The 26460-nt window shown below is 32.5% G+C and overlaps 1 protein-coding gene across 1 annotated transcript; it reads right to left on the bottom strand.

Moving 5' to 3' along the window:
* Positions 1-891: 891 nt before the first annotated feature.
* LOC146994859 (uncharacterized) lies at positions 892-26460 on the bottom strand. The gene is made up of 15 exons (XM_085826083.1): positions 26428-26460; positions 24639-24693; positions 21300-21331; positions 18031-18109; positions 17589-17635; positions 14892-14939; positions 12580-12642; positions 11637-11687; positions 10345-10575; positions 5481-5534; positions 5281-5331; positions 4160-4210; positions 3173-3229; positions 2106-2189; positions 892-981 (listed from the first exon to the last, which is right to left on the bottom strand). The coding sequence occupies exons 1-15, from the start codon at positions 26458-26460 to the stop codon at positions 892-894; spliced, it is 1026 nt and encodes a 341-aa protein (XP_085682209.1).

Genomic DNA, 26460 nt, shown 5'->3' with positions numbered 1-26460 from the left:
TTTCATTGATAAATAATCTCAACATGTATTTTCCCAAGGATTATGAAAAAGAAAATTTTGCTCAAATGTACCTGAAATTTTATCTCGTTTGGAAAAAGAACAATTGAGAGAAATTTTCTGTGGTCAAACTCTAACTGAAGATTTCAAAAATAGCACATTTGTTAACTTTTGGCTGAACTGAAAAAAAGAATTTAAAGGCATTTTCAAATAAAGCTATTAAATTTATACCGCCTATTTATTATGCACAACCTATTTGTGGGAACAAAGATTTTCTTCCATGTTAAATTTGAAAAATAGATACAGAATAAAATCATAAGTGGATCCTAATTTATGGTTAAAAACTAAGTAAAATAAGACCAGGCATAAAGAGATTCAAATATTTTAAGCACAGCCAAATTTCAGACTAAATTTTAAAATTAAAGCTATTAGAGGAAATTTTGATAATTAAAATCATAACCAATTTTTAATCTAATATTTCTTATGTGTGCATATGAAATACATACAGCCAATAGGGCCAATAGGTACATAAGTTTTTCAGTTTTTGTTTAGATGGTACACGTTAGTGAAAAGCTTGAGAACCACTGAATAAACACAAACAGATGATCGATTTTAAATAATAAACTTTCAATCACAACAATTACTCATCATAACTACTCCTTAAATCAACACCGAAGATATATGAGTCGGAGAATAAATCAGACCAAGCGCAGCAGCGATGGAGCATTAAGTGTTTCTCACGCATCTTGAAAATATCCGTTAAAGCTAGAAATTTGGGCATGCAGTTGGCGAGTAACAAAAACAAGTTCCTTCAGTATCTCCACACTTCAAACAAACGACACTTAACTAACTTTTGGAAATTACAGGTACTGATGTCTACTAAAACCACTGAAACTAAATAACTACGTATGATAAATCAATAAAACTTACAGGCGGTTTGCGCCGAGGCGGAAGGCACCGACGCCGACTGGAACTCACAGACTCCTGCAAAAGAAACAAACATATTTAGAAGCTTTTAATAGTTTAGTGCACATATTCTAAATATTTCTTACATTCGAATCAGGTAGGGAAAATCTTGAGATAACTGTACACCAGTTTTTAGGAGGTACGGACATTAAATAGAATTAATCTAAATTATAAAAAACTATGAGTTGTTGCATGTGAATTTCTAAGCTTCTTCAAACAAATCTGTGTATGTTGGATTTTGAAAGGGGAATGAAAACTGGAGTCTGATGAATGGGACATTACTTTGATACTGTTTTCGATACTCATTCTGTATTACTACACCACTCAAATTAAGCATGAAGCATTCAAATAGGAAACACACCTGGAATTCTGCATGCTTTAAATTGAAATATATTGTGTTAAAGAGGTACCAGATATATATCCATGAGATCAGTGCAGAAAAAAGACCTATAGATTTTTTTATAAGCAGTAAATAATCAAGAAAAATATCCTTCGTGTCTTTCATGTTTAATTTTTCTACTCTTTAAATATTACACTGTAGAGGATGAGAAAGGCAGTTCCGCGAACAACTCATTATGTCAGTCATCACTTAAAGTCTGATATGGGGCATAAACTCTGTTAGAACATGGAACAAAGTTAAATCATTTTCCAAGCTGCTGACAGCTAGCTTCACAACAGTGTAAGATATTTTCTTGACCTGAGATATTTTCTTGACTTGATGTAAGTCCTATGGACTGACATTTTTATGCATCTTTAGAAGAAATTATGAGGCTATTATTTTATGTTTCTTTACTGCTACATTTTGCTATAGTATGAAGAACTTACCCATAAATGTCTCAAAATTATCTTCTATAAAAAGAAATGATTCATTGCAATAACCATAAAAGGTGTTACTTAATTTTTACATTATTTAAACATTTACACATATAATGCTCCCCGAAAAGGCATTAACTTCAACTGGTAAATTAAAACTAAAAACAGATGTCTAATAAAAGTTCCTACACTAAGCTGACTACTGATAAAAAAAAGCTAATAACCAAGTTAAATAAAATTTTAAGAAAAACTTCAATTGAATTATGAATTTGAATGACAGATACTTAATCATTCTCTTTATAATATATATGAAAATTCACAAAACTTACGTTAAGTGCGCAAGGTGGTGCAGGTGGAGGAGATGGAGGAGGAGGTGGAGGAGGAGGTGGAGGTGGGACAGTTGATGCCACATTCTGTAAAAGCAAAACAAACATACTTAGAAACTGTCAATACTTAGTAACACATATTCCAAGTATTCCTTAAAATTTACAATCGGATGTCAAACATCTTGAAAAAGCAATATGAGAGTTTTTATGAAATACTGAAATCAAGTAAAAACTAATATAAATTATCAAACAGTTCCGTTTTGCCGGATGTGAATTTTCAAGCTTTCACAGACCTTTTTTTTTTTACAACTGCAGCTACATCTTGCTGGTGCTGTTTTCCATTCCACACAGGAGGTCAAAATAAAGTTGATATGTTTTTGGACTCGCAGTCATCAAGTTTCTGGGCCAAAGGTTTTGAAAAACTACCAAAACATTGGCATAAAATAATGGATTTAGGTGGTGGTTACTATCTGCACTAAAGACACCGCTGTCATGTTTTTTTAATGCAATTAAGAACGTTTTTTTGATGGAAAACTTTCTTTAAGATCAGGCACATTTCAACAATATAATTCCATGACAATACCATAAGAAATGAAATTCTGAAATACTGTACGAAACATATATTATATGACATTTGAAACATTTACTATATAACTGAGAAAATATAATTGCTATTGCAACACTGAAATAAGAGCAAGAAAACAATACTTAAAAGAACAGCAGCAATCATTTAACATAGTACCAGACATTTCCAAATATAAGCCGACCTGCATACAATCCAGACTTTGCAAAAATTCAGTCAAAATTGAAGACACATATGTGCAAATTTTAAATCTTTCAGATGCATTCCTTATTAAAAATAATATGATGTGAACACGACTCTCTTGTATGGAGTATTTATACACACTTTTAATGCATTTCAATTTATACTTAATTCCTCAAATTTGAGATATATTTTCATTCATTTAATTCAGTTCTCACTCCGTGACAAGAGAAAAATATGTAAAAACTCAAAATTCCTTCATTAAAAATTGAAAAATATGAAAAAACATAAATTTCATTTGTCTTACCCGAAATGGCATCCCTGTCCCACAAGCTCTCGTCATCGACCTCGTGACTGGGCAGTGCTGAAACAAAAATTTTTAATTAGAAATATAATCTTTGGAAATTCAAGCAAAAAGTTTCATTCATAAACAATAAAAAATTTGGCAGCATACAATAAATAAAACTGGACATAGTTTGTCAGCTCTTTGGTTACCCAGGTAACCAACCCTTTGAGAATTAAAATTGAGGCATTGAGAATTAAAATTAGACGGCAATTCATTCACAAGCTGGCAAAAGTTTTCACTATTTACTAATATTTTATTAACTTTTTTCTATTATTAGCAAGCAGATTATTATATCTTAACTAAGTAAGCTTTTGTTTGTGGGAAAGAAGCATAAAAACATAAAGGGGGGGGGAAACTTGATCAAAGCCACAGATTTCATAACCCTCCAATGTCACAGTATTTGCTTATAAAGGATAATTTTAAGTTTTAATGTTTTGGCAACAATGATATTTTTTCTTAGATTGTAAAAGATTGAGTTAACAAATGTGTCTGGCATCTAGAGAGATTGTTATGATTTTGATAAACAGTGTAAGGCTTGTTGTGATTAATCTCATAAAGTGTTCTCTTTATGTATTAGTATAATGTGTTTTTTATGAGAAGTACATAATTCTTAGAAAATATAATCTACATGCCAACTTCACACCAACACGACAACAATAGAAAACGTAACTATTTTATGACAGTTATAGCATACATATAGAATTATAAATATCAGGTTTTTAAGAAAAGTTTCCCGCCATTGCAAATATCATCTGTGCCATCAGTTTGCATTGGCATATTTAATCATATTTTGTCGTACAATTTTTCGCATTTGAATGAAAGAGACTTGCTTTAGTATACTGTGTTGTGAAATACGTAAAAAAATATCGTTATCATTAAATACAAGGAGCATAAAATGCTACCGGATTAGAACCATCATTTACGTTCAATTCTGTTGAAAAAACTTACTTGAGGCACTGGGCTCAAAGACTCCACCCTCTTCCTCTTCTTCCTGTTGCCCTATAAAAGTAACAAATATATTTAGACACAACTATAAGAATACTTAACGCACATATTACAAATATTTCTTACATTTATAATTACATATGAAAACCTTGAGATTACAGCATGTCATTTATGTTTATGCTGCTATATTAAGATTCTATTTGAAAGTAAATGAAATTTCAAAATTTTATTAAATTTACTTTCTCAATTTTCGAAAAGCATTTTGATGTCATAATGGTAACTGCCTACAAATCATAAAATCACACATTTGTACTGCCATTTCAAAACTGAGTTTCTTTTACTAAGAGAATGGCATGCAAAATACATACCTGAATCACAAAACTAAATAAAACAAATGAATTCATAATTTTAAATAAATAATGTTAAACTATTAGAATCTATAAAAGCAACATTTTGAAAACTCCCACCACATAGAATTATGCAGTTTTTAATTACAGTTAAAAACATGATTCCATAATCTTCGAGATAAGTATGTTCAAGGTATGATGGAAATTGTTAAGATTTAGTTTCGTATAGCCAACATTATTTTTCAAAATATGTTGTGAAATACAATATATGTAAACTTTTACAATGGAAATATAAACAGAATAAATATTGTGGAAAAATAATTACTTCTTAAGGATCTGCATACATTTGCAGAACCTTACTACATATTAACATACTGTAGAAATACACTTATTTTGGATAAAATGAGATGCTGTATGGATTCTAAAGAAAAAAATTTAGCATCTAGCAGTTTAGACACACAAATTTGTAGAAATCCCCATTAATGATGCTTCAGGTTTCTAAACAACATGTACAGTTAAACTCTACTTTTGTGGTCACACAGAGAGATATTTATACAAAAAATGGAATAGTATTGAAGATTAATGCAGTTTTAGCGTCAAAAATTCAAATTCACATTGGTGTGTTTAATATATTTTGTCAAACAATTTTGGGCATTAAGAGTGTGTTGTGAAATATGTAAAAAAAAAAATATCGTTCTCATTAAATAAAAGGTGTCTAAAATGCTGCCAGATTAGAACCACCATTTACTTCCAATTCTGCTGCAAAAAATAACTTACTTGAGGCATTGGGACAGGAGACTCTGTCCTCTTCCGCTTCTTCCTATTGCCCTATAAAAGTAGGAAATATATTTAGAAACAACTAACAGAATAGTTACTGCACATATTACAAACATTTCTAACATTTGCAATCACATATCAAAACCTGGAGATATTTAATCATTCTTTTTTAAATATATATAAAGATACACAAAACTTACTTCAGGCAGGCAAGGAGGTGAAGGAGGGGATGCAGAAGTTGGGGATGCCACACACTGTAAAAGTAACAAATATATTTAGAAACTTTCAATAGTTAGTGCACATATTACAACTATTTCTCACATTTACAAACTATAAAAAATCTGATGTGTACACCACATGACTTCCTTGTACGGAATCTTAAATTATACGCATTTTTTCTTACATTTCATTTAAACTTACTAGATTGAATTAAACTTACTTCGCCGACAGCGCATGAACCACAATAGAATAAATGCATTCTTTAAAATTCACTTTGTTTACCATAGCAACACTCTGGCGCTAGATTTACTTAACAGTATTATATTTCGTTCATAGTATAACTCAGAATGCACAAAATTTATATCATTTAAAGAATTATCTAATCGTTGCCACATGTTCTATTCAAATACTATAGTAAAGCTAGAATGACGTATAAAATAAATTAAGCAAACAAAACAAAAAAGAAACAGTTTTTCACAGACGATTGAGTATTTCTCATTCAATTAATTCAGTTCTCACTTCACGAGAAGGCAAAAATACATAAAAACTCAAAATATCTATATTAAAAATTACGAAGTAAATCTTAAAAACTTATTTCCTCGAAAAAATTATAGAAAGGATTAAGCATGATTTAATTCGCAATAATAAATGAAGGCGTTATCTTTGTTGTTGCGAAGCTAAGTTTCTCTAGATTGGCAACAAATCCACTAACCTGCTGTTTCAAATGTAAACAAGCAATGGCACTTAAACAATTTTAAAATTGTTGATAATTCTAAAAATATTGCATGCAGATTTACTCAAGGCATAAAAACTTTAACCGGAAGATAAGAACAACATAATTCAATCATTTTTAAAGCAAATAATGTATAATTTACAAACATATAAGAGTAAAGAAACTGAGATCACTGAGCCGGGTAACAGAGTGGATATATATATAAATATATTTATATACATTTGTTGCGGCCGATTGCAACCAAAATACGAGATGCACATCTACATGTTATAGCAGTCCTATATACAAAATTTCAACGTTCTGAGGCTACTCGTTTTTGAGTTATGCGAGATACATATGTACGTACAGAAGCAACGAAAAATTCTCTTCAGAATTCATTTTAAAGCAGTTTTATAATTTTTTTGAAGGAAAAGAGTGTTTTATTCTGTCCTTACATACAGATATCACGGAAATACATTGTTAAATTGCATTTGAAAGAGGTCAAAATGGGATATTTTCGTTGAAATATGTTGCCTGAAAATTTTCGTGATTACTTCCTTTTTACTTCGTACAGGGAAGTAAAAACCTTGAGATAACTGTATGACAGCCACGGGCAACTGGGTGCCTGCGAATCATTTAACATGTGCCACCTCTTTGCGATCACAATAAAAATGTTTTAGTTTTCAATAAAATTCTACATGAAAGTGTTCTTAATTTTAATGAAATAGGAATTGCACAGATACCAGCACAAAGCGAAATGTGACCGATCTCTTTTTCTATGTGCATATATCCAAATCCTTCTAAACTTTTCAAGTTGCAATGTCTAAAATCCTAAAGAAATATTACCCTCGCCAATTCTGTAACATTAAAAAGGCAGAAATATTTTGAAAAAAAAAATCAGAGGGAAAAAGTATAAAATCAATTTTATAGAGAAAACTGGACTACATGGGTTCTAAAGCGGAAAGCATTTATTGTCTTGTTAATTTTTCAGATTCAAAATATTGCATAATAAGTTGCTATAATCAAAAGTATTGTCACTTTATATGATAGCAAAAAATACAAATGTTTCATTTTAATGTTATTTTTTAAATACAATTTCAATATATTAGCATTATTTCAATGAAATTCATCAATGATATATTTTAAAAAAATATCGTCGAAAAATTACCAAATTTCCGAATTAAAAGTTTTCTACAGAAAATAATCTTAAAATCGACAAAATGTTCATAAGTCGCCAAACTTGGAACCGTTCAATTAAGAATTCACATTCCCAAACATAAAAAGTTGTTTAGAGCTCTTCATTAGAAAAAATGAAATAATTTCAAAAAGCATGCGTTTCACTTCTTGCTTAGAAACTTGAGTATCCCACCGTTTATATTAGAAATAGGAACAAATTATAATCCATGAACCTATTCACCCATTCAAAAGATAACTATATATCTCAGTGAAAGGCCAAAATATTTATTCAAAGTACTATTTCACATTCAAAATGGCAGTCCTGAAAACCAACAAATTTCAGATGATTAAAATTAAAGACCTCTTGCCAAATTTGGTTGAAATTAAGAACTTTTAAGGACTCTTAAGGACCGTACAAACCCTGGAGAAACATTCATGTGCACATATGCAAAATAATATATTTCCCTCCTAACTTTATTAAGAACGTTTTTTTAATGGAAAACTCCTTACAACCAGACACAATTCAGCAATTCCATGACAATACTAGAAGAAATGAAATTATGAAATATTGTACGAAATACAGATTATATGATATATGAAATAGTTACTAGGCAAAAATAAATGACAACAGAAAGTAGAATTGCTATTGCAACAGTGAAATGAGAGCAAGAAAACAATACATAAAGCAACAGCAGCAACCATTTAACAGACTACCAAACATTTCCAAATACACTGGTTTATCATAAATAAGGAAAAATTAAAAAAATCATGATTACTGAAAATGTTACATGTAGAATTTAATGAAACTTACTCACAATATACAACACATAGTAAGGTATCAAATAACATAAAAAGAAATTATCAGACAAATATGGTAGTATAGAAATTAGTACACGTATAAAATGAACAAATCGAAGATGTCAGTTTGCTATGCCTTCAGTATGGAATATGATCGCCTCTAGAAGCAATACAGCGATGTGTGATGCTTTCAATTACGCGGTCTATCATTTCCATAGGAAGCGAGAGCCATTGCTCTTACAAAGCAGTTGCAAGCGCGACAAGAGTCTGAGGGGGCAGATTGAGAGCAGCTAGATGTCTCCCTAAAGCATCACATATGTGCTCGATAGGATTCAAGCCCAGGGATTGAGCTGGCCAATCCATGCACATAATTGTTTCCTGTTGAAGATAATCATCTATGATGTGAGCCCTGTGTGGTCTTGCGTTGTCGTCCTGCAACAGGAAAGCATCACCTATTGCCTCAGAATATGGGCGCACATAATCATCAAGGTTTCATCTCTATAAATCTGAGCATTCACGGTTCCCCTTGTAAAGACATGGAAGTCTGTGTGTCCACCCAAAAAGATGCCATCCCAAACATAGACACTGCCCCTTCCGTATGCATCTCTTTCACTGACGTTTGACAGATAATGGGTTCTAGGTTCTCTCCATATCAAATAACGCCTACTATCCCTTTCTAGACTAAACCTGGACTCATCCGTAAAGAAAACCGCCCTCCATTGATCAAGCTTCCAGTGGACATGTTGTAGTGACCACTGAAAACGGTTCCTCCTATGGCAAGACGTGAGCGGCACGCAAATAGTTGTTCGCCTCGCATACAGACCACCTTCGTGAAGCCTTCTATGCACAGTTGACGTTGACGCCAACCTTCCGGTGTCTGCAGCAAGGGAGGATCTAAGAAGAGTCGGAGTAGCGGTTCTATTCCTGCTTGCACATAATGTCGAATATCGGTCATCGACGCTCGTCGTAGCAGTTGGCCGTCCTTGGCTTAACCTCCTAGATGCCGAATCTGTGGTTTGAAATTGCCTCCAAAGTCTATGAACCACAGAAGGACTCACATTTAACCATCTGGCCACTTTTGTTTGACTTTGTCCTGCCTCTAGTCTCCCAATGGCTCTCCATCGCAGTTCTGCAAGCAGACGATGCCTGGAGGTCATTGTTACGAATTGGCTATCTCAGATTTCTGATGTCACTGTCACAGTGAAATATGTGGGCTTGCTCTCAAACATGGACTTTTATGCTCCTCACAGATGAGGTATTCCGAAAGCAGCACCACTAATTTGCATATCGCAGTTTTAGTCGGCAACACATTCAAATTTTACATGGTTTGGCTTATTTTTGCAAATTTTACACGGTTTGGCTTATTTTTGAGGGAGTTATCGCTATTTTTGTGATTTTTCCTTAATTTATGATAACCAGTGTATAAGCCAACCTGTAGATAGGCCAAGATTTTTTGTAAAAACACAATCAAAACTGAAGACACATATGTGCAAATTGCATCATAAATCAAGTTACATGACAAAAACAGCAAAATTCCTTCCCTGGCCTTTACCTGCACAACGTTTACCACAGATATACATACTTCCAGTTACAAAAATATTTTGACCCAAATATTCATGTTTTGGCCTTTTTAAATATAAAACATTATAACTTACAAAATATAACATTCTATACATTTTTCTGCCTTTTCTATTTAAGGAAAATCCTCATAAGAAATTCTGATGTGGACACCAAATGACTTTCTCATATAGCATATTACAGTATACACATTTTTTGCTACATATCATTTAAACTGAATTCCTTCAATTTGAGATATATTTCTCATTCAATTCAATTCTCACTTCGCGGCAACGCAAAAGTACATAAAAACTCGAAATATTTCCATTAAAAATTGAAAAATATGAAGCAAATTAAATTACATAAAATTAAATTTAATTAAATTTGTCTTAAAATTAATGATGCCCTCGTCCCAGGGACCTAACTTTGTGGCCTGGTCACTGGGACCTCATCACTGCCCTGATGACTCGCTGTAACAAAGCTTTTAAATAAGAAATAAAATCTTTTATATAAGTTATCTGGAATGGAACTATCATGACTAAAACAATTATTTAATTCTAGTTCTGTTGTAAACAATATATATGAAGATGTACAAAACTTACTTGGGACGGGAATGATGGCAGTGGTGTAGCGAGCGGGGAGCAAGGGGGTGTATGCTGCCTCGGGCGCTCCTCACACAGGGATGCCAAATGATCCCCAAACAAAAACCTCATAACATCACTTTGTTCGGGGGGATGCCAAAAAGGCATTTTGCTTGCTTCTCCACCGAATGATGGACCCGGATATGAGGAGGTGGATGGTGTGGAGAAAATCCTGCTTTTCTTTTTGTTGCCCTATAAAAGTAACAAATGTATTTAGAAACAACTATTAGAATAGCTAGTGCACATATTACAAATATTTCTCACATTTACAATCACATATCAAAACCTTGAGATTACAGCATGTCATTTATATTTATGCTGCTATGTTGAGATTCTATTTGAAAGTAAATGAAATTTAAAAAATTTATTAAATTTAATTTCTCTCAAAGTTTAGAAAAGCATTTTGATGTCATAATGGTAACTGCCCATAAATCATAAAATCACACATTTGTATGGCCATTTCAAAAACTGAGTTTCTTTTACTAAAAGAATGGTATGCAAAACACATGTCTGGATCACAAAACTAAATAACAGAAATGAATTCAAAATTTTAAATAAATATCGGTAAACTATTACAATCTATAAAAGCAACATTTTGAAATCTCCCACCACATAGAATTCTGCAGTTTTTAATTGCAGTTAAAAACATGATTGCATAAACTTCGAGATAAGCATGTTCAAGGTATGATGGAAATTCTTAAGATTTAGTTTTGTATAGTCAACAATATTTTTCAAAATATGCTGTGTCCAATATATAGAAACATTTACAATGTAAAAAATATAAGCAGAATAAATATTGTGGAAAAATAATTACTTCTTAAGGATCTGCCTTACTACATATTAACATACTGTAGAAATACACTTATTTTGGATAAAATGAGATGCTGTATGGATTCTAAAGAAAAAAATTTAGCATCTAGCAGTTTAGACTCAAATGCACAGATTTGTAGAAATCCCTATTAATGATGCTTCAGGTTTATAAACAACATTTACAGTTAAACTCTACTTTTGTGGTCACCCAGAGAGATATTTATATAAAAAATGGAATAGTATTGAAGATTAATGCAGTTTTAGTGTCAAAAATTCAAATTCACATTGGTGTGTTTAATATATTTTATCAAACAATTTTTGGCATTAAGAGTGCGTTATGAAATATGTAAAAAAATATCGTTCTCATTAAATACAAGGTGTCTAAAATGCTACCAGATTAGAACCATCATTTACTTCCAATTCTGCTTCAAAAAATAACTTACTTGAGGCATTGGGACAGGAGACTCTGCCCTCTTCCGCTTCTTCCTATTGCCCTATAAAAGTAACAAATATACTTAGAAACAACTAACAGAATAAATAGTGCACATATTAAAAACTTTTATTACATTTACAATCACATATCAAAATCTAGAGATTGCTGCATGCAAGTTTTATGAGTATATTGACCTGACGTAAAACTAACATAAAGTATGAAAAAATTAGTAGTTGCTGGAAGTGAATTTTTCGAGTTCAAAAGTTTTGTGTGCATTTACGTTGAGCCATGCATGTCAAATTTTGTTATACTATACTATATTATGTAGAACTTAAGACCCCAAAATAATGAATTAAATAGAATTGACTAAAGATTTATTACTTTTGAAATTTATCTGCTAAAATTTCAGATTCCACACAAAAATGATACTCTATGTGTCATTTACATCAATGTTGTTATATTGGGATTCTATTCAAAAGTAAATTAAATTAATTTCAAAATTTTTAGCAAATATATTTTCTCTCAAATTCTAAACAAAGTATTTTGATACTTTTTTAATTCAATTTTGTGCTTAATCTTTCTCGTCTTCAGTTATTAAAGCTGTAGAGGATGAGAAAGTCAGTTCCACGGATGACTCATTATGTCCATAAAAGGAATGATTCCTTGCAAAACCATAAAAAGAGTTACTGTACTTTACAATATTTAAACATTAACCTAACAAAATAATACTTCCAATAAACAAGACTTAATTTCAGATGGGAAATTAAAACTAAGCACAGATGTCTACTAAAAGCTCGTACGCTAAGCTGACTACTAATAAAAAATCTCTACTGATAAGTTATATCAAATCTTAAGAACTTTAGTTATATTATCAATTAAAAACATTCAAAACCTTAATTGACAGATACTTAATCGTACTTCCTATAATATATATGAAGATGAACAAAACTTACCTTAGGTGGATAAGGTGGTGTACGTGGAGGTGGACAAGGTGGTTGGAAAACGGATGCCCCTCGCTGTAAAAGTAACAAACATATTGAGAAACTTTCAATAGTTAGTGCACATATTACAAACATTTCATACAATTACACTCAGATGGCAAAAATATTGAGAAATCAGTACGCCAATTTTTATGCGATATTCACATACAAAGTAAAAGTATACAAATACAAGTAAAAACGAATATAAATTACAAAAACATTCTATGTTGCTGGATGTGAATTTTTGAGTTTTTTAAACAGCTTTGTGTGCATTTGTCCTGAGCAATGTCTATTGGATTTTGAAAGGAGAATGAGAAATGAAGTCTGATGAATGACACATTGCTTTTGATACTATTTTGTTGTTCTGTGTTTAAGCATTCAAATAGCATTACACATCTGGAATTCTGCATGCATTCTGCATTCGAAAAACGTGCTAAATAACATGCGGAATCAAATTAAGAGCTATCAGACATGCATCTATGAGATCAGTGCAGCAATAATAAGTGTCAATAAGGTATTACAATAAAAGACCTACAAAGATCTTTTTATTAACACTAAGTAATCTGGAAAGATACCCTTCATGTCTTTCGTGAAGACTTCCTTTCTGTCTTTTGAGAAAGATACCCTTTAGATCATAATTGTTCTTTATTTCATAAATTACAGTTTCATATTTTTAATTTTATAATATCTGCATGCCATCTTACCAGATTTAAACTGATGATTTATAATCCGGAATGGCCGAAGTCCCGACGAGTCCGGATTAACAACTTTTGACTGTATTATTTCATCAATCAAATCAGCAAGCATTTTCAAAGCTTCTCTACGGCTCAACCATCGTACTTCAGAGTAATAAATGAGATCACTATGTGATGCATCTGTGTGTTCTAGGATTTCCTTAAATTGACTGTGGTTTAAAAAGCATATGAGGGAATAAAATTGATTACATCGCTCACTACTTTCATTAGGCGGTCAAATCCTAGTTCTTTCGCACATAGCTGTTCTTGGTGTATGATACAATGATACCCAAGCAAATGTTTTCCTCTATCATCCTCTCACAGTAGACTTCCCTAAGTTTATTCCCTAAGATTTCAGATTCCAAACAAAAATGGTACCCTATGTGTCATTTATGTGCATATTGTTATATTGTGCTTCTATTCAAAAGTAAACAAAATTTATTTCAAAATTTTTATTATTTTTTCAAAAATTTTAAAAAAGCATTTTCATGTCATAAGGATAACTAGCCATCGATCATAAAACCACACATCTGTATTGTCATTTCCCAAAACTGAGCTACTTTTTCTAAAAGAATGGCATGGAAAAAATGTTTCTAAATGACAAAAGAAAATAAAACAAGAGTAAAATTCAATATTTTACCTATATTTATTTAAACTCATAATTTTTAATAAATATCGGTAAAATATTAAAGTCCACAATAACACAAGAAATGAAATTATGAAATATAGAGTATTCGATGTATGAAATATTTACTAGATGAAAATACATGACAACACAAAATAGAATTGTTATTATTGCAACACTGGAAAAAGTGCAAGAAAACAATACTTAGAGGAACAGCAGCAATCATTTAACAGAGTACCAAAATTTCCAAATATAAGCCAACCTGCACATAAGATTCTGTTGTAAAATTTCTATCAAAAAATCTAGCAAAACTTCTTCCCTGGTCTTTGCTTGCACAACTGCTTGTCTGTTTATCACAGATATAGATACTTCCACTTAAAAAAATGTTGTAAATAACCCAAATATTCCTCTTTTGTCATTTTTAAATGTAAAAGACTATATATTTAAAAATGTAAATTTTTTTTCACATATTTCTATTTAGGAAAATTATGCATTCCTTATAAAAAAGAAATAAGAGGAAATTTCTAGGCTATTATTTTATATTTTTTACTGCTACATTTTGCTAAACTATGCAACACTATAAAGAACTCATGCAACACTATAAAGAACACACCTCAAAATTACCTTCTATTAAAAAGAAATGATTCCTTGCAATAACCATAAAGAACGTTACATTATTTAAACATTAACATAACAATATAATGCTTCCAATAAACGAGACTTATCTTCAGCTTGGAAATTATGACTAAGCACTGATGTCTACTAAAAGCTCTTACACTAAGCTGACTACTGATAAAAAAGCTAAGTCAAATCTTGAGGAAAACATTAGTTAAATTATGAATTAAAAACATCAATCAGATTCTGAATTTATGAATATTTAATTGTTCTTCTTATAATATATATATCTGACGATGCAGAAAACTTACTTCGGACCATAGAGCAGGAGGTAGAAGATTCAGAGGCCATGCTATAACCTGCAAAAGTAACAAATATATTTAGAAATTTTCAACAGTTATTGCACATATTAAAAATGTTTTTTACATTTACAATTGGATGTCAAAAATCTTGAGAAAGCAGTATGCCAATTTTTATGAGATACTGACATTAAGTAAAAACTAATATAAATTATGAAAAGTTCTGCATTGCTGGATGTGAATTTTTGAGTTTTTTTAAACAGCTTTGTGTGCATTTGTCCTGAGCTATGTCCATCGGACTTTGAAAGGAGAATGAAAACAGGAGTCTGATGAATGGGATGTACTTTTGATACAGTTTTTTTGTTCTATATTTCCTGACCTCACAATAGCTTCATTAAGCATTCAAACAGCATTACACATTTGGAATTCTGCGTGCTTAAAATCGAAAAACATTGTGCAGAATCAAATTAAAAGGCATCAGATATGTATCTATGAGATCAGTGCAGCAATAACAAATGTCAAATAAGATATTACAACAGAATACCTACAAACATCTTTTTATTAACACTAAATAATAAAAAAAATACCCTTCATATCTTTCATGAAGTCTTTTGAGAAAGGCAGTTCCACATACGACTCATTGTGTCAGTCATTACAAATTAATAATTAAAGTATTCAGGTGTGGCATAGACTTCATTAGGATTGACTTATTTACACATCTTTAGGGCTAAGTTCTTAGACTACATAAACCACTGCATTGTGTTATACTATGCTACATTATGAAGAACTTATCCACACGAAAGACCTCAGAATTTTAATTAAATGGAACTGACAATGATACATTTGATTCTGAAATATATTCCCTAAAAGTTCAGATACACAAATAACTGATTTCTTCAAAAAGATGTAGTTTTACAGTTATGCTTATGTAAATACATAATACATTACAGTATTAGAACAGTACATATGTATTAATTTTTCTGTGTATCCTTGACGCCTCTCGTAAGTATACAAAGCACTTTTCTGTTTTCATTAACAAAATGCATTTTAGGTTAGTTTTGAGTGATATACTAAAATATTAAGCGTTAGTTAAACATTTACTGCTGTTTATTTTACATTTTACTGCACATAAAACGATTTTTCAAAGTTGGAATGACTGTTTTCTCTTTTGCTATTCCCGTTTTCAGCTTTTTTCGGATTATCCGTGGCGGCCGCGCCACCCAATTCCGCGGATAATCGGGAGTGTACTGTATATTGTACAGCATTATTACCATACCACTGAAAAGCACTATTTTCGATAAAACAAGACGTTCTATGGAGTCTATAAAACAAAGGTACCATGTAGTATTTTAGCCTCAAACTACCTGCAGCTAGGTAGAAATCCCCATTAAGGATGCTTCAGGTTTCTAAACAACATTTACAGTGACGACACTAGTTTTCTGTTCACCGAGAGAGAGATTTTTACAAAAATGAAATAGTGTTGAAGATTAATGTACTTGCCAGTACTAAAAATTTCAACTGTGCATACAACCAGCATATACAACTGTGCGTACAACCAGCATCTGACCACAAGTGCATGAGAATTGACATTAAAGCAAAATACGAGGGCCATCCAGGAAGTAGATTACGTTTCCGTCTGTGTCCGCTAGGGGCGGGGCTAGCGCGGCCATCTTGGGGTCAGAGCGTTGAGCAGCTCAGTCTGCATCTAGCCGTGCTAGTGAGAGGTTCGTGCTGTGCTCCGTTCAGATACTGTGATGGTTTGAAATGTCTGCGTTAATTGAAAATCAACGCGAGCTGCGAGGTGCGCTCAGTAATAAGGTTTCTGACTGCAAAAAACTGTAAACCGATAGAAATCTATCGGCAGCTTCGTGAAGTGTATGGGGACAACATTATCACTGAAGGTGGAGTGCGTCAGTGGGTCATAAGATTTCAAAATGGCCGAACCAATGTTCACGACGAAGATCGAAGTGGGAGACCCAGCATAGTGACCGCCGAACTTCTCGAAAAAGTCGATGCTAAAGTCCGTGAAAATCGAAATTTCACAATAACGGAACTTTCTTTGAGTTTTCCACAAATTTCGCGAAGTTTGTTGCACGAAATCATCAGCGAAAAGCTTGGTTACCACAAGTTTTGTGCAAGATGGAAGGCAAGAAGAGGTAACGAAGTGGTTGAAGGCGCAGGCGGCCGAATTTTTCGACGAAGGAATTTCCAAGCTCGTACATCGCTACGATAAATGCCTTAATTTGTATGGTGACTATGTAGAAAAGTAGTATTTGAGTGTGGCTTTCATCTGTATATAATAAAATTTGTTTCCTATACTTTGTTTATTTTTTTATTCCAAAACGTAATCTACTTTCTGGATAGCCCTCGTATATGCTGCTAAAGCCTTAAAATCATGAGAAATGTAAGCTAAATTTTCTTTAAAATTTGAAAAGAGAAACTGCTTAGGTAAGATTATGGTATTTAAGAACTACTAATATTCCTGTTTTATAAAAATAGAAATTTTTTTTAGTTTAAGTCTTCATAGTAAAATGAATAATAAATCTACTAAGGATTTCCTAAATACAATACTTGTAAAAAGTACCAAGTTTTTCCTTGCTAAAAATACAGCTGCAGCAATTAAAATATACTTTGAATGTTTAAAATAAGTCAAAACTCATGAATTTTTTAGATATATATGCTTTAGAAAAATATTAATTGAAAAATTACCTCATCCTCCTCTTCTGGTTCTCTTTCCTGATGATAAGGTCCCTTTCCTTTAAATAAAAAAAAAAAAAAATCAATCTTTCCTGTATGTATGACGCGTGTTTAACAAAAATGCATATTCAACAAAAAATTAACATTAACATGGAATCTAACAAAGAAATAGATTCTTGGGAAAGGCACTTCATTTAAAAAATTAATTAATTAATTAAAACCAAAATTATAAACAATTCAAAACAGAAATTTATTTTAAATTGTCAATACTTTATCTGTATCATCAGCTTTTCTGTATGATTAACAAAATATGATCAACAAAAACGCATATTAAAATGCATTCAAGATGCCAGATAGAAAACAATACACTAAATATTGAGTTAAAAAAGAAGAAAATGACACTATATTAAACATTAAATTACCACATATGCCAAAAAAAATTACTATTAATTACCTGCATCCAGCAGGGCATCTGCTTCCCTCATCAGGAAATCATCGAAATCTTTTTTAAATCCAAGCACCTTTTTCAACACCTGAAAAGGATAAAATTCCAATTAGAATGCTGTATAAATTACTCTTACATTCAACTAAAAACTTCAGTAACTTTGAAAGCATTTTATTGCACTTCATATAATCTCTAACACAGATGCACAGCATTACTCAATGCAAATAGAGCTTATAGGTAAGAAAAATTGGAAACTCATACAGTACATATGCTGGCCAACAGAAAAAAAGGTTTCAAAATATATTTTATTTCAAACCAATTCAGTAAAGTGTTGTTTACTGAACTGCTTTGAAATGAAATTCATTACTCTGGATAATGAAAAAGCAGGCACTGAAAGCTGTTTAAAATGCAAACACAATGTTTACAATTAAGACACTTTTTTAATGTGATATGAAAGTCTCTTAAAAGGAATGTTTCTTTTAAACCTATATACATGTACCATTTATTGTATAGACAGCAGATTTTTCCATCCAATTCATATCACAGTCCCCAGTCAAAAGGATTTCACATTAAAACATCCTATGATGAGCCACAGCAAGATGGAAAGCCAGACATCAACAGATATTAGCATCCAACATTCCAGTGAGCTAAGAAACAGCCACCTAATTTGGTACCAAGAGATTTTGGTCAATGTTTTTCACAAGTTACTACTTCAAAGAATGACCTTATTTGCTAATAATGGTCCCACTGAAGAGGTGACAAAATGTCACGCAACTGCAAAAAAAGCTTGCTATTAAAGTGGCTGTTAAAAGAAGCTTACACAAATAATTTACAAATGTATTTTCAGGTGCCTTGAAGTAAAGTTTGAAGAAACTGAACTTAATCACATAAGGTGGTACTATGAGCGATGAATTGAGCTGAGTGCTCTGGGTAGAGCTGGAGCACAAACTGAGAGGTGAAATTTCTAACATTTCAAAATTTTGAAATTCATATAGCACATATATATACGAAAAAACTAAACTCTGGAACTGGATGAAATGCCCAACCAAGCTTTTTACTCCAAGTAATCCAGATTTGGTCAGAGACAGCTAAATCATGACTTCTGATCTGGACAAAATGCGACACTCAATACAATTTAGTACAGCTCGTTTAGCTGAAAATAACAGGTTTGTTTCAGCATATATGGATGTACTGACTTCTACATCATTCAGAATCTGTCTCCTGATGGCTCAAATGCACAGAGAAGAAATTCTTAAAATCTTGGTAATGCCTTGTACTGCTGCCACTGGCGATTCCATCTTTTTTATACATCAAAATGGCTAAGTTCATTAACTTGAACGCATGAGGAAATAACAGCAGAGCTTATGGAATGGTGCTCAGAACTGAATTCACTGTTGATAGACTTTTAACTTTATCTATTGTACACTCAGTAGGGAAACCTGGGGAAAATCTCCCATAACCTCATCTATCATGTAACAAATTTAGTTTCCCACAGACTCAAGATATCTACAATCTTTATTAAAATTCTGACAAAATTCCTTAGTGTGTATCTCTTTTTTCTCTGAAAGACACGTATAATAATGAATTTTTTATAATAGTTGGGTTTCCTGTAAATTTATACTTTCTCACATTTTTATTAAGTTCCCACATTCATAAATATATTTAATAGTGTACCACATATTTATCAGCAGCTGTCTGTTTATTTAAATTACCTATCCCCTTATCAACTGAGCAGAGTACATACTCAATTTACAAAGTGTTTTCTTTATATTGACGCCAGTTTTATTAAATAAAGAAACATTGAACAAGAAAGATAAGAATTGAAAAGGTTCAGATTTTAACAACTGCTCAAAAGGGATCATTTTAAATTTATTACAGTTTATCAGTTGAGATTTTCACCAGACAGTGCCCAGGTGAAATAACAAAACATTTCATGGGAAATTAGATGAATATTCATTTAGACTAACATGAGAAATTTTATGCAGTTTTCAAAAGTGGAAAAAAAAATAAGTTATATAATTCTATAAAAATATTTAACATTTTAATCCGATTCATTTATATGAAAATTCATTATTTAAATGTATTTTTATTTAAATCATTTACATCAAAAATTAAAGAAACAATATTCTTAATAATCGCATCAGCTGCTTTATAGTTTAGTTCATTAATTCATAACAATATAATAATGTGGCCTGTCCTGAGCTTTTAGAGTGGCAGTCAAGTGTTGAATCTTAAATACAATACAATGTCTCATTTTGATAATCTTTTAAAACAAAGCATATTAACAAAAAGAAAAGTTTTCCAAGGCAGCTGTCTCAAACTGGTGGCCTGCTGGCTAGCAGTTTCACATGGCTTGGGAATATATTCTCAGCAACGTAATAAACATTATTATGACAAGACTTTAAAGATGAAGTTCAAGATTTCAATGATTCATAGTCCACTTTTACATTATTTTGCTTACCCTTCAAAACAAATATGGGAATCACTCAAAAATACTCATAAATGGAAGTAGACTTTTTCAAAGATTTCAAGCTACAGATCTGACTAAATTTTATTCATTCTTATCAAAAATATAAAATACCCTCAGTTGTGAATTATTGAAAATAAGAATAATAATTTTATTTGAGCGTACATTTACGTGTGAACATTTTTTCTGAGCTGTTGAAATTTAATAAGAAAAGAATGAGACTGACTGATGGTCATATATCAGGTGTTGCAGCTCAAATCAGTAGCCAAAAATAAAGAAATTCACTTATTGATGTATAGATATATGTTTTTCAGTATAGGCTGAAGCAAAGCTTAATAAATAAAAGAAAGAGGAATAAGTTGTCATTATTTCTACTCAAGTTTTGGCCACTTGGAAATATTTTCTAAGCTGTTTATTTTTACCATAAGTAAGTTAACCATTAATTCAACATCATTAGAATTGTTGAAAATCAAGCATTTAATTGGTATTATGTGCAGTTTAAGTGGCATCATTGTTTTGTTGTATTATTATGTTTTATGCATCTGGCATCACTATTATTTTCTTCATTCTAAAAGCTGTCATGTAAACAATACGACGTACGTAAGTTCTCTTTACCTTTTTTGTTAATAAAGTCCAAAAATTAGCCATTACTCTGTTTGTTAATTTTATAACAAGAATTATTTTGAATAAGCCGGTTTTATGCATCAGGCCCACATTCAACTTATATTTGAGACAACTCCTCTCAGATGATAATGCTCACAGAAAATAAAATGGATAATATCATAGAAAAGTTTATCATAATTATACACACCTTCATCAGGTACTCCATTTCTGCCTGAAGCTCTGAAAAAAAAAATTAAGCTATTATCTGAAAGTTAAAGACAGACATGTACTGATTTCAAGTAAAAAATAGGCTTGTTTTCTTACTGAAAAATATCTGTATACAAATATAGTGGCCATGGTTTTAAATATCAATGGCAAAAGTGACATAATTGGTTACATATAAAATTCGAAATTGCAGAAACAATTCTTAAAAAAGTTACAAGTTACTTGTTTACACACAAGTTAAACACTGTTTTAAAATGCTAAGGGTTTTTGTTTAAAGGAATGACATCTGCTGCTTTAGAGAATTAGTTATCAATATGATTTATATAAATGAAATTTATACAGTAATCCGAACGTCAATAATCCAGAATGATCTATAATCCGGACCTCAAAGCTACAAACTTTCTGCGCATGCGTAATACCTTTACGCATGCACATGATACGCTTATGTGTGCAAGTTTAATGCATAACGGACGGTATAAGCTATGCTAAAATTATCTAATTATCTATTTCAGTTAATGTTGCAGATTCTGTTGTTCCTTAATCTTCTAATTGGATCCGGCTTATTATTTTTTGCAGCCAAATAATAGCAGTCAAAATGTTGAATCTTAAATGCAATAAGTCATCTCATTTTGATTATCTTTGAAAAGGAAGTACAGTCAAAAGTCTTTAATCCGGATGCCCTTAATCCGGAATGATCTATAATTCGGACCTCAAAGCTATAAAGTTTCTGTGCATGCGTATCTGCATAATGCGTTAAAGCATGCGCATAATGCCTTTACGCTTGCACATAATACATTTACGCATGCGCGTTTAATGTATAATGGACGGTATAAGCTAAGCTAAAATTATCTAATTATCTATTTCAGTTAATGTTGCAGATAGCGTTGTTCCTTAATCTTCTAATTGGATCCGGCGCATTATTTTTTGCAGACTGTTAGAGCAATTTTATAAAAAGTAAGATTGAACTTTTGATTATGTCAAAAAGAGTTTCCGATTCTGGAGCCATAAAAGGATCTACAAAGCGAAAGCACGTTTCGATGTCCATCAAACAAAAAGTGGAATTGCTGCAAAAAATGGATAAAGGCATATCCTTTGTTTCTATAACCATTCCGAAATCTGTTTATCAATTTCACACTGCTCTGTGGGGGGGGCAATGAACTGGAAATTTATCTGTCAGCACTTTTCTTATCTTCAGGGCAGATGCTTTTATTTTATTCGGGTTATAATTCCTTACTAAATGTAATATTTCATCTCGATGTATTCTGCCTTTCATATGATTTAAATCAAATTCCTTGTCATTATAAATATCACGAATACACATCAAACAGTTTCCTGGTTGCAATTTTCTGATTTCGACTATGCGTAATGTATGCTTTACGCATGCGCGCGTTGAAAGAAATGCTTGATAAAGTAAATAAATAAATAATAAGCTTTTTTTTGCAAATTTTGATACCCTTTAGATCATAATTGCTCTTTATTTCATAAATTACGGTTTCATATTTTTAATTTTATAATTTCTGCATGCCACCTTAAGATAATAGATTTAGATTTAAACTGATAATAGATCATAGATTTAAACTGATGACCTACACTGGTGTGCAAAAATTAAGGACGAGATGGTTTTTTTCAATATAATTTTGTACAAAAGCTTTCGAAATCAACACATTTAATACCGTAAGATCCCCAATACGTAAGGACATGAGTAATGTAAGCAACACTTACTAAAAGAGAAATCAGAGGGATAAAAAGAAGCTTTATTGAAAACGTAGCATGGAGCGCAATGCAACTGAAGGCCAAAACATCCCTGTGATGGGTGTCCAGCAAGAAACATCCGGTCTTTAATAGGGGATATGATCTCCCCTGACTGCTAGGCAGGTTTCACAGAGTCTGCCCATGCTGAGAATGAGGGTGTCAATGAGTTGTTGAGACATTGCTGCCCATTTGTCTTGCAGGCGCCAATCGAAGCTCTGGAATCATTACTGGTGGTAAGGTACGAGCTGCCAAGCGTCTGCCTAGAAAATCCCATACATGCTCGATGGGATTGAGATCCGGAGATCGTACCGGCCAATCCATACTTTCAATATCCTCACTCTCTAAGTGCTGTTCGGCAGCTACTGTGCGATGACATGGTGCATTGTCGTCCATGAAAAGGAACTGCGGACCCATAGCTCCTCTAAAAAGATGCACATATGGAAGAAGAATCTCATTACAATAACGGGTCCCGTTGACTGAACCTGCGTTGAAGATGTGAAGGTCTGTATGACTACCAAGCATGATGCCTCCCCAAACGAGAACACCGCCACCTCCATACCTGTCCCTTTCAATGATGTTCGAGGGATGATTGCCGCTTCCCCGCTCTCTCCAGATGAGTATCCGATGAGAATCGCTACTCAGACTGAATCTGCTCTCATCTGTAAAGAGTACTCGTCCCCATTCATTGTCTCTCCAATTACGGTGTTCCCAGCACCACAGAGAACGCCTTCTCCGATGGGCAGGTGTTAGAGGTACACACCGTACAGGGCGTCGTGCAAACAGATCACCACCGTGCAGTCTTCTGGCCACGGTAAAACGCGATATCGGTCGTCCAGTTGCCTGTGTCGTGTGTCTAGCGATTTCTCCCGCCTGTTTCTTCTGGCCTGTAAGACAATATACTGGTCATCTGCGGGTGTGGTTCCTCGTGGACGACCACTACTAAACCCCCGGATAGCTGTTCCTGTAGTTTGAAATTGTCTCCAAAGTCGTTAAACGATGCTGTGAGCAATTCTGAATCTGCAGCCACACTTGTCACACTGCGGCCTTCCTTCAACTTCTCAATGATTCGACGTCGGGTAAAAGCATCCAGATGTCGTCTAACAGATTGATTATTCGGCATTTCTCGCTGAGGCAGCAACTCGGTGTGATTTTAACTGCTATAGGGCATGCAATCTCTTTGCCAGAAATACTGATCTTACACCGACAACATGCTTTATACTACTCAGACACTCCCCCATTACGTCTACCTACATATCTGTGCATGTGCTACCGTACATCACCTTACTTAATCTCCTGATTGGTCTTTCTGTCCGCTCTGCCTCTTCGTTCAGCTGATATGCTAATTTTTCGACTTTGTCCTTAATTTTTGCACACCAGTGTAGAATTCGGAAAAACCCCTAATCTGGAATAGCCGAAGTCCCATGACACGATTTACCATTACACGATTAACAAAACCCAATTGGGAAATAATATACTAACCATCGAGTTAAAAAAGAATAAAATGACAATAAATATATATAAAAGATTCAGTTCCAGCATAAGCCAAAAAAAAAAAAAATCTCTTAATTACCTCCATTTACTACTCTTTCGAGAAGTAACTGGCATGTCTTGCAGAGTTTGAGGATCTGAAAAAGAGAAAATTAGAATTGAAGTGCTGTATATTTTTTTTTTTTTTTTTAAGATTTAAATAAAAACTTCAGTAACTTTGAAAGCATCACATATATTTCATATATATTATTATACTATATATGTGCAATACATTGCACTTCATATAATCTCTTATACACATATTCTTTGCTTTCAAATAGTTGACACCAGTTTGCTTGTACAAAAACTTCACTTGTATTTGTGTTTGCTTACTAGAAGAAATATATATATATATATATATATATATATATATATATTAAAAAAAAAGAGAGAGAGAGAGAGTTTTGCTTACACCAGGGCTTCTGCACAGTATCACATGATGCAAAAAAAAAAAAAAAAAAAAGTTATATAATTCTATTATAGAATTTATTTAACATTTTAATTAAGTATTTAACATTTTAATCCAATTCATTTAAATGAAAATTCATTAATTAAATATATTTTTATTTAAATCATTTACATTAAAAAATTAAAGAAACAATATTCTTAATAATTGCATCAACTGCTTTATACTTTAGTCATTAAATCATAACAATAGAATAAATAATGTGGCCTGTCCTGAATTTTTAGTGGGACAGTAAGTGTTGAATCTTAAACACAATAAAACGTCTCATTTTGATAATCTCTTTTAAAACAAAGTATATTAACAGAAAGAAAGGTTTTCCAAGGCTTGAAGGCCATAGTTTTAAATATCAATGGAAAGAGCAATTCATGACATACAAAATTCAAAGTTTATATATCAGTAAACACTTTGATTATGCTAAGGGTTTTTGTTTAAAGGAATGACAACTGCTGCTTTAAAGATTAGTTATCAATATGATTTGTTAATTTCACAGTGGGCAGATAAATGAGAAAATGACAGTTATATTCTTGGAGACTAACTGAAGTAAATATTATTAATTCTTTACTTACACATTTACTTCCAAGTGACTCTTCAAGACTAACAATTCTAGCATGCACGAATGCTGCAGGAACGCACAAGTGTAAGCTTTTCGTAATTGGGTAAAAATTTACGGCATCGAGAATTTAGATGAATAAAGATTTTCCCCACTATATATTGTGCAAATAAAAGAGCATGGATAACAGAAGCAGTAATAAATGCCTGGTTTGAAAATCATTTCACACCCAATGCTCGGCAATATTTGAATTCACTTGGTTTACTGATGATGCAAAAATTGTCCTGATTGCAGACAACAGTTTATCTCATACTTTACTTAAAGTTTAGTAAAAGATAATGTATTGTTATGAAATGTCCAGGCATGGTTAGATAGCTTCCCCACAAGGCAGGTTTAGGGTTGCCACATTTGTCAAACAAATTGGTGATATGCCACAGACGGATGGAGAACCTTCTGGAATGAATTCTTACTGGTTTAGCCCAGAATGTTCTCCAACACAAGCCAAAAGCTGTATCAGCCCTGCTGGTACACGGAGACTCAGTTCTTCCATGCAGAGTTTGCGTCTCATCTGGCAAACTGACAGTCAGTGAGCTCGCGAATGTCTTAAAGTCTAGTGCCGAGCTGGTCATCGATAGCTTCATGAGAGTCTAGTGCATTGTCAAGTTTCATCTTAGAATATGTTAAGCTCCGGGAACAACTGGACTGAGTCGGAAGCTGTACTCTAGTGTATCATCGAGTGCACTGCAAGTTGTTGCATTGAAAGTCTCAAGAGCATGTGAAGTTCCAAGAACGACTGAACCAAGTAAAGAGCTTTACTCTGGAGCTTTGCCCTGAAGCTGTCTCCACCAT

This window comes from Stegodyphus dumicola, chromosome 10, assembly GCF_044657685.1.
Source record: "Stegodyphus dumicola isolate Sdum_Otavi_A_Nest chromosome 10, ASM4465768v1".
Classification (NCBI taxonomy): Eukaryota; Metazoa; Arthropoda; class Arachnida; order Araneae; family Eresidae; genus Stegodyphus; species Stegodyphus dumicola.
Note: the sequence above shows the minus strand (reverse complement) of the source record. Positions and strands in the feature narration are given on the sequence as shown.

Excerpts from the sequence above, each read along its gene's own strand:
- LOC146994859 (XM_085826083.1), bottom strand. The coding sequence starts at position 26,460 with ATGGTGGAGACAGCTTCAGGGCAAAGCTCCAGA. Across the intron at positions 5,332-5,480 it reads CACCTCCTTGCCTGCCTGAA|GGCAATAGGAAGAAGCGGAA; the intron begins GTAAGTTTTGTG and ends CTACTTTTATAG. Across the intron at positions 982-2,105 it reads CACCACCTTGCGCACTTAAC|GAGTCTGTGAGTTCCAGTCG; the intron begins GTAAGTTTTGTG and ends TTTCTTTTGCAG.